Source organism: Bubalus bubalis, chromosome 8 (genome assembly GCF_019923935.1).
Source record: "Bubalus bubalis isolate 160015118507 breed Murrah chromosome 8, NDDB_SH_1, whole genome shotgun sequence".
In the NCBI taxonomy this organism is placed as follows: Eukaryota; Metazoa; Chordata; class Mammalia; order Artiodactyla; family Bovidae; genus Bubalus; species Bubalus bubalis.
Window position 1 is genome coordinate 49,270,333 of NC_059164.1, and position 9,300 is coordinate 49,279,632.

Here is a 9,300-nt window from a genome sequence, read left to right on the forward strand (position 1 = left end):
CAGGTAACCAGCTTGACTGTGAAATCAGGTCACTCCCCAAGGCTTATGAGAAGACTCACGCAAAGCGTTTAAATATTTGAAGCTAAAAAGATTGGAGAAAAAGTTTACGTTGAACAAATGTTTTCTCATTTTCTGTTGAATGTCTCCATGCTCTGGGATCTCCCAAGGGTTAAAGAGACTCAATTTCCTAAAAAAGAGACAAGACTCCTTGGAATATAGTGAAGCTTCCAGAGGTAGTGGCTTGGGAGATGGTCACTTTGGGTGACAGGGCAGGTCATAAAGGAGGGTGGGCTGGGAGGCCACAGAGGCAGGGCGCCTGTGTGGCCTCTACTTGGGCTGCCTCAGTTCCTTCTGTAAAATGAAATATTTGGATTTGTTAGAGCCTCTTTTAGGTTAGTTCTAGCTCTTACACTCATCTTTGAAAACCTGTAAGAATGAAGTTAAAATGATTAAGTCATTATCTGCAAAAGAAGGATCATTTCACAGTCACTTTTAGAAAATCATATACATTTATGCATTTATTCAACAAATACTGAACTCATTCAACAAGTATGTGCTGCACACTGATCTGGGCACTGGGAGGTGACAGTGACGGTACCGTTGAAGTGAAGTGAAGTGAAGTCGCTCAGTTGTGTCCGACTCTTTGCGACCCCATGGACTGCAGCCTATTGGGCTCTTCTGTCCATGGGATTTTCCAGGCAAGAGTGCTGGAGTGGATTGCCATTTCCTTCTCCAGGGGATCTTCCCAACCCAGGAATCGAACCTGGGTCTCCCGCATTGCAGGCAGATGCTTTACCGTCTGAGCCACCAGGGAAGCCCTGCTAAGTCGCTTCAGTCATGTCTGATTCTGTGCGACCCCATAGACGGCAGCCCACCAGGCTTCCCCGTCCCTGGGATTCTCCAGGCAAGAACACTGGAGTGGGTTGCCATTTCCTCCAGTTTAGGAAAGCAGTAAATCAATCAGCAGCTGATAATTCTCAAACCTTGTTTACATGCCTAAGCCATTGACTGAGGCTTTGAAATGCCAGGCAGGGTGCCCTGTTTGATTTAGAGTCCGAAAGTTAATGACACAGCATATCCTTAGGTACGTTCCAGGCAGCTTATCTCAGTAGACCAGAAGGCAGGCGATAGACCCACAGTGAACAATTAAGCAATTAAAACACCTTGTGGAAAATCATATGTAAAAACTTCAACTGGGGCAGTGTGGTGTGTCCCCTGAGCAGTTGCCCAACACTGTGGCAGTCAGAGAGGGCTTCTCAGAGGGGGTTCACATTAGCACTGAGAACTGAATGACCAGAGGCAGCCTGACGTGTGGAAGTGAGAAAAGCAACTCTGGGCAGAGACTCACAGATGTACCTGAAACTAACACAACACTGAATCAACTTTACTCGGCCACAAAAAAGAATGAAATGATGCCATGTGCAGCAACACACATGGACCTAGAGACTATCGTACTAAGTGAAGCAGGTCAGACAGAGAGAGAGAAATATCAGATGGTATCAATATATGTGGGATCTAAAAAAAGACGATACAAATGAAGTTATTTAAAAAACAAAAACAGAAAGCAATATTAAGTTTACCAAAGGGGAAATGTGGGTGGTGAGGGATAAATTAGGAGTTTAGGATTAACATATACACACAACTACACATATATACAAAGTAGATCATCAATAAGGACCTACTATATAGCACAGGGAACTCTACTCAATATTCTGTATTAACCTATTTGGGAAAAGAGTCTGAAAAAGAATAGATATATGTATACGTACAACTAAATCACTGGGCTATACACGTGAAACTAACACAAAACCGTAAAACAACTATACTGCAATAAGTCATGATTACATTATAAACCTAAAAAAAGAAGAGGATTGTATTGTTCTGAACTGGGGAATTTCTAAGCTCTCATACTAAGGTTTTGTTATTTTTCTTAAAAACCTGAATGAAAAGAGCTGAATTCTGAGTATAGTGAGAAAAATACACTAAATACGTGCATTCTTCTAGCTGTGTTTTGACTGCAATATATACACTTTTTAATACTTTGAATTCCTTGTGCTGTCAGTGTGAACAATTAATCTGTGTGCTGGCCATAGTTTTGAATTATAGCTGACTTTTATTTTTAGGCTACACTGTTGGTCACAACTGACATTTCCTAGTTAGTCCTTCGTCAGAGAAGCAAATCCTAAATATAGCATAGTTTCCATGGGAACATACTTTATCTTGAAGATTCCAAGAAACACATTTTATGTGAAAAATGAGACCTGTCAGATAAAATGTGAAAATCCAGGCTCACAATCCAGATTTTCTATTTTCAATATAATATGATTTAAGAAGAGATGTTTAAAATGGATCGAAAAATTGGCTCCATGAGAAATCTTTCTAACTGAGTTGAATTGGTACAGATCTGCTTTTGACTGTAAGAGTTGGAAATCTCATCTTTTATTGTTTTTCTTGAAATAATCAAGCACATGACTCTATTATGTTTAGATTCTATTGTTTTATATCTCTGTGGCAACAAACACTGTTGGGTGATCATCTAGCAGATGGCGTAGGTGGTGATGATATTCATTCTTTCCAAAGTAAATGAAAATTTTATCAGTTGTTACTAAAATGTAGGTCATAATGAGTTTGCTTTACAGGTTATTGAGTTGTGGGCCTTTTAAATACCTGTAGCTGATCAGTAATATGATTTGGGGCTGCATTTGCTTGTGAGTATCAAAGGCGTGTTGGTTTCTTTCATCTTTAGGTGTACTAAACCCAATTTCCTTAAAATTACTCTTTGAGACCTTAAGACAGCTAAAGATGACTGTGCAGTTAGAACAGGAAGTAAGAAAACTGATGGAAGAATATTTAAGACTTTTGAGAAAAACAAAACGAGCCCTCTTGTGGAAGTTACATCACCAGACGGTCAAGCTCCAAAGGAGTCATATCTCCAAATGGCAGTTATTGAGGGAAGGGAGTCTTTGGAAATTGAACACCAGAGAGATAAATAATTTGATCTTACTGCTGAGAATATAAAAGTCTCATAGGAAGTACTTCTCTCCATCATTCTTGTACTGAATATGAAACATGTTGGATATAATAAGTGCAATAAGGAACAGCACTGGGGGTGAAAAAAGCTCTAAATTGTTCATGCTAATAAGAAAAATTACTGCAAAGAAATAATGGATAGTGAAAATGAAAGTCCTAACTTAGGAAGAATGATCTGAGTCTGTCTCATCACTAGCTTTAGAGATAAACATCTGTTGGTGGCCCAGATGCTTTATCTGGACCTTCCATCTTGACACTGTAACTTCGGAAGTTCTCAGTCTAAAGCTTGAGCTCTCCACCAGTTCATTATTCATCCCATGACTTCCCTTGACTGTTCTTAGTGAAGACTTGCTTCTAGAAAACGATTCTTATTACCTGCTCTGATGTAGATCACCAACAAATGACCAGGTTGCCTTGAGTCTTCCACCAGCAGAAAATCATAAGAGGAAAAGAACAAGTAAGTAGTTTGGGTGGTCATTTAATGGTTTCTGCATGTTAAACAGAGCTAGAAATCTCAGTGCTTGGTTTTTACAAGCAAAGAAATACTTAGAAATTTCCTGGGGTTGGCGGCTCTAAGGCTAAGGTCCTGAGAGAAAGGAAAAGGGATGATCCAACTCCTCTCTTTGCTAAAAATTTATCCCAATGCATTTGAATATTTATAGGGTGATTCTGAGAGATAACTTCAAAAGGGTGGAATTTTATTTTATGATATAGCTTTGTATACACTGTAGAAGGAGAAGTAGCATGGAGACTTTTAAGACCAAGTCCATGTCAGGGAATTTATTGGCTCTTTAGACATGGAATCTTTATTATTTCTCATAACATTCTTACAAACTAGATCTCATTCCCATATTTGCGATTGAAGAGGCAACTTCAATGATAAGCGTATAAAAACCACTTAAACTGGTTGGACTTGATAGATTATTTAAGTTTTCCTTGCTTTAAAGTCATTTCAAACTTACATCTTGTCTCCTTAGACTGCAGGACTACCGACACTTTAAAATTTTAGTAGTTTTGTATTTGTTTTTCATAAGTCACATAAAACTATTTTGTTTCACACAAAAAGTATATAAGCATTATGTATTTTATGTATATGTACTTGGCTAGAGTGCATATTTCAGCATATAAAATTTACATTGTTATGCAAAATATAATTATATTTCTAAGTTACAATAAAATCTTATTTGAGGGTAGTCAACCTGACAGGGCCAATGTAAATTTTTTCATAAACAAAGATTTAATTATTCTAAGAAGAGTCCATGGTAGCAGAAGAAAAATTCTAAGATATTAAGGTATTCATTGTGGAATAACTTCTCCCTCAGAAACATGCTCAAACTTCTTCTGGCCACATGGAGAGCAGATACATGAGGAAAATGGACACAGATCATTCCAGATGGGAAAGTTTGACTTGTTTAAGCCTGGGTCTCATACAATCTAATCAAAGATCTGAAAAAGTTTTTTTTTAATTGTCAAATATTTATTATATACTTAATAATGCAACAACAATTTTATGTAACATAACTGTGTATCTGCCCCTATGTAGAGTAAGGAGAAAAAAGTAAATAATGTCTTTTTTGTCTTTGCTGTTTCACCTTAAGGATCATTACTTTGTGTAGCTCTCTCTCTTTTTTTTTTATATATAGAGTTGTCTCAAACACACTGACTCATTTAATTTTTCAGTGATGTAGGCAGTATGTGAAGTGAAAGTCGCTTAGTCGTGTCCGACTCTTTGCAACCCGGTGGACTATACAGTCCATGGAATTCTCTGTTGCCTTTCCCTTCTCCAGGGGATCTTTCCAACCTGTGGATAGAACCCAGGTATCCTGCATTGCAGAAGAATTCTTTACCAGCTGAGCCACAAGGGAAGCCCGAGAATACTGGAGTGGGTAGCTTCTCCCTTCTCCAGTGGATCTTCCCAACCCAGGAATCGAACTGGGGTCTCCTGCACTGCAGGCGGATTCTTTACCAACTGAGCTATTGTAGGCAGTATGATCTTCTATATTTCACAGCTAGAGTTCTGTGAGGCCAGATGACTTATGCATGCTCTAACAGTGAACAAATGACCAAGTGGCACTTAGGTATGGCAAAGCACATTGCCAAGCATTCTTGTCTTTCTGCTATACAATCACTGCCCCTTATGCATCCAGTACCTGAAAAAGTTAAACGAAAACTAAACAGAACCTACCCTCAAACCCCAAATTTTTACCAAATGTAGCACACCAATCCAGGAAAGTTTCAGAGTTTGGAAGAAGAAAAGAGTGAAGGTAATATGTATATTATAGGCCACTTCTTCCTCAAAGCTGTTCACAGAAAATATTTTCAAGTGTCTGATATATCTTCTTACAACAATTTCATGTGACTTACATGATCTCTACAGTATCTTAAGCTGGATTTCCTGACAATAGGAAGGATGGCCTTTGTATTATAGATCTGATATGGATATTTGCTGGGTACATACGGACCCTACCATCATTAAAACTTTATTTTGTTCATCATGATTTTTTTGCATTAGTTTTGATTCTAAAAAATATTGCATTAGACTGTTACTTATTTTGATGACTGAGTCTCTAGCCCTTCCTTAAATTTTATGCCAGAGAATAATATGTCTTATCCTCAGCCCTGTGCTGGTACGTGAATTTAGGCATATCCGTGAACAGAATGCCTGACTGCCCAATGACAAGTTTTATATTTAATCTTATTTTTGTCATTTGGTTTCACTCTGTCTTTTCAGTATTTTTGAGTAATGAAGATGAGTCTCTGACAATATTTTTGGGGTACTCAGTTCATGGGCAGTTGCTGTGCAGTTTTAATATATCTACTCTAATTTTATAAAACTTTTAATTTAAGGACTTATGGCCTCCTAAGCATTTTGTGGTGAAAGATGGAGCTGACCAATGTGACCACCCTGTCAAACGCTTCGAACACAGACCTGAGTCGCTGTGACAGGCACTGCAGAATGATTCTCATATCACTGTACAGTGTGGTTTTGCTGGGAGGTGCTGCAGGGGCCATTGCGATGTCTTATATGATGCTCAAAAGGAACAGCCAATCAATCGTCGCCACGATTGTTCTCAATATCATCGTGCTACACTCCATCCTCCTGTTCAGCCTTCCCTTCCGCCTCAGCTATTATGTCTTAGTTGTCTGGGAGTTTGGATCCTTCACCTGCCGATTGGTTAGCAGCATAATATATGGTCATATGTATTTCACCTTTGTTTTCTATGTGGCCATCATCATAAGTCGATTGCTCATGTATTTTAAGAAACTCCAAACTCAGTTCCAAAAGTACCATGTGGTGGTTTTAAGCATTATTATTTGGCTGGTGGGCAGTGTAATTTTTTTGCCAATATTTTTTTTACAATACGGCACCAATCCAAGTTACTCAGAACAACAGTGTTTTGAGTTCTACAAAGACCTCAAACGCAAGGAGTTTATTATCTTGAACTACTCTATGATTGTCATTATGATGACAACAGTTGTGACCCTCTTTCTGATACAGATGTGGGTCATTGTTCAACTGGTAAAGGCTCTTTGGCCAGACATGTGGACCCATCAAGAGTACAGAGCTCAAATCAAGAGCTTCTTCTTCCTCCTCATAATAGTGGTTTGTTTTATACCCCATCATGCCTTCCGGATACACTTCATTCAACATTACTCAGAGACAGAAGATTCTGAGTTAGTTCGTTATAATGAAATTTTTGTTGCTTTAACTACAGCCTGTTGCCTGGATATGCTGTGTTTCGTAGGTGGTGTTCTTCATTAAATACACCTGTGTTACTTGCTTTGTTGATCAGTTTCTCACTATTGTAATAAAATAGTTTCAATTGAGTAGCTGCTTTCACAACTTTGAAATTTTTCAAATTCTTGTTCTTAATCATCACCAAAATGATTTTTTCACAAAAAGGTAATGAGGATTGATTTTTTTCCCTCTTCTCAGCAAACTGTTACTAGTTCTTCACTAACTGAATATGTTCAATTGCCTTAACTCTACACAAGTTGATCCCAACCATCCAGACTCAACCCCTATCTCTTTTTTTCTTGTAATATTTACTTCCACTATGCACAGCTATTGGCTTTCTCAATGTACTCTCTTCTTTGCATTTATTCTCACTGAGCTTTGATCCTAGAATGTTCTTCAAGGTCCAGAGAACCCAAAGATAAAGACTGTACAGAAGCCTTAACTTATTCAACTTATGGTCAACTTGTCGATGACTCTATCTTGAAAATTACTGATATTTTACCATATTTGGAGGAAAGAATTAGCTCAGAATGTCAAGAGACCTAGAGGAAATTCTTTCGGAATTGATGGGGCATTGTTGTGGTTTGATTCTGATTAAGATATATCAGACAGTCAGGAAGCTGAGATTACCTCCCAGAGCCTCCTTTCCAGACATGCAGCCATAAAGCAGGAAAAGAAATAGAAAAAGGTGGAAAACAACTGGACTTAGTCTAGGCATACTGGCAGACTGTATTAGAGCCATGCCTCCGAGACTGTGGGACTATTCTGAAGCTTCTTTAAGACACCATATATAACCAGGAAGTGTTAAACAAAATCAGTCAGTGTCAGTTAAACTCAATAAAACAACCAAGACAACCAACTCAGATTCTACTTATCAAACACAGACATCGAGAGGTCCTTATGCTTTGCTTTGCTTATAATTATACTCCATAAAGAGGACTTACCACTTCTTCCCTCTCTAGTAAGTTGGCCAGAGGATTTAGTCTTGGCCAAGACAACTTCATGCCAGGGCACTGAAGAATCTGGCAGGAAGTTCTGACTTGGCTCCATTACCCTCTTATCAAATATCCTTCCCATTCATTCTGGATTTTGGAGAGAAATGAAAAAAGTTCACCAAGAATTATAAACGTACCTGCATCTTGAAATTGACTTCTGAGTTTTCATTTCCTTGTGATTTTCTACTGGGTCTATCAGACAGAAAGTCAAGTAGATTACTGGAAAAGGAGGGAAAATTGTACCCCCGTGCCAGAGAGAAATTGTGCAGTACCTAAAGTTTACCATACTGTAAGGTCAATATCATAAACCTGTTATATGGGAACAATCTTTTTTTTAAAATGCATTTACTTTTGAACAGTAGTCTTCAGAGTGGAGTGGGTACAATAATAATTTAGTGGAATGTAAAAAGAGTAGTAGAAATTTATTTCTATTTATTTTATATTAAAATATAGTTTATTGTACTGATATTCATAAAGGAACTTATTGGCAATGTATGGGTATAAACTATGTATAAATATTATTTAATGAGGATATATACATTTTTTTTTACTGATAAAGATGTAAGATCAAAATAATCTGAAATCCACTGTTCCTGAAGACTATTCAAGTAATGATAATATTCCCTGTCAAAATGTTTTTCTCTTAGGGATAAGACCATTCTTTCTTTAGTGAAAGTATCCTGATGAAATGTAATGAAATGTAACTATCAACATAATATAGAAAAGCATATGATATTACCATTGGATACCTAACAAATGTATTTGTACAGACCATCTATTATTGCCCTTGTCAAATTGCCTTATAAGTATGCTGCGGCTGCTGCTAAGTCGCTTCAGTCGTGTCCGACTCTGTGTGACCCCATAGACGGCAGCCCACCAGGCTCTGCCATCCCGGGATTCTCCAGGCAAGAACACTGGAGTGGGTTGCCATTTCCTTCTCCAATGCATGAAAGTGAAAAGTGAAAGTGAAGTCGCTCAGTCGTGTCCGACTCGTAGTGACCCCATGGACTGCAGCCTACCAGGCTCCTCCGTCCATGGGATTTTCCAGGCAAGAGTACTGGAGTGGGGTGCCATTGCCTTCTTGGCTTATAAGTATGTTTGTGTGTAATTATCTCTTATATGCTCCGCACTTCAGACCAAAGGAATGTGTCTTCTTTGATTGTGTATATTTAATCCTACCTTGAAAATCAAACTGCTCTTGAAGTTAGAAAAGTGTGAAATCAGACACTGGAGGTTGGATATTGTGAGATCTGGGAATTGCAAATTCGGTCCTCAAGTAGTAATCATCTGTCCTATGAGCCCTCTGCCCAGGGTGGAAGCTGCTTACCCAACAGGTAATAAACCAATGACCTCATAAATCCGGTCAGATGGAGGTTTGTGCTGGTATCTCTCAATCTGGATGATGATAAATATTGATATTTCAGAGTAAAAACTACTAAGAACAATAGTACTCTAGATCTCAGATATTAACCAGATCAAGGATACATCTTCAGATTAGCTGATTTACCAGTAATTTTCTTTTTCTCTCAAGCAGTT

General features: G+C 38.2%; 1 protein-coding gene across 1 annotated transcript; it reads left to right on the forward strand.

The window, feature by feature from the left end:
* Nucleotides 1-3,128: 3,128 nt before the first annotated feature.
* Nucleotides 3,129-8,617, forward strand: LOC102408903 (probable G-protein coupled receptor 141). The gene is made up of 2 exons (XM_006046408.4): nucleotides 3,129-3,487; nucleotides 5,878-8,617. The coding sequence occupies exon 2, from the start codon at nucleotides 5,912-5,914 to the stop codon at nucleotides 6,791-6,793; it is 882 nt and encodes a 293-aa protein (XP_006046470.1). The 5' UTR covers nucleotides 3,129-3,487; nucleotides 5,878-5,911; the 3' UTR covers nucleotides 6,794-8,617.
* Nucleotides 8,618-9,300: the final 683 nt, after the last annotated feature.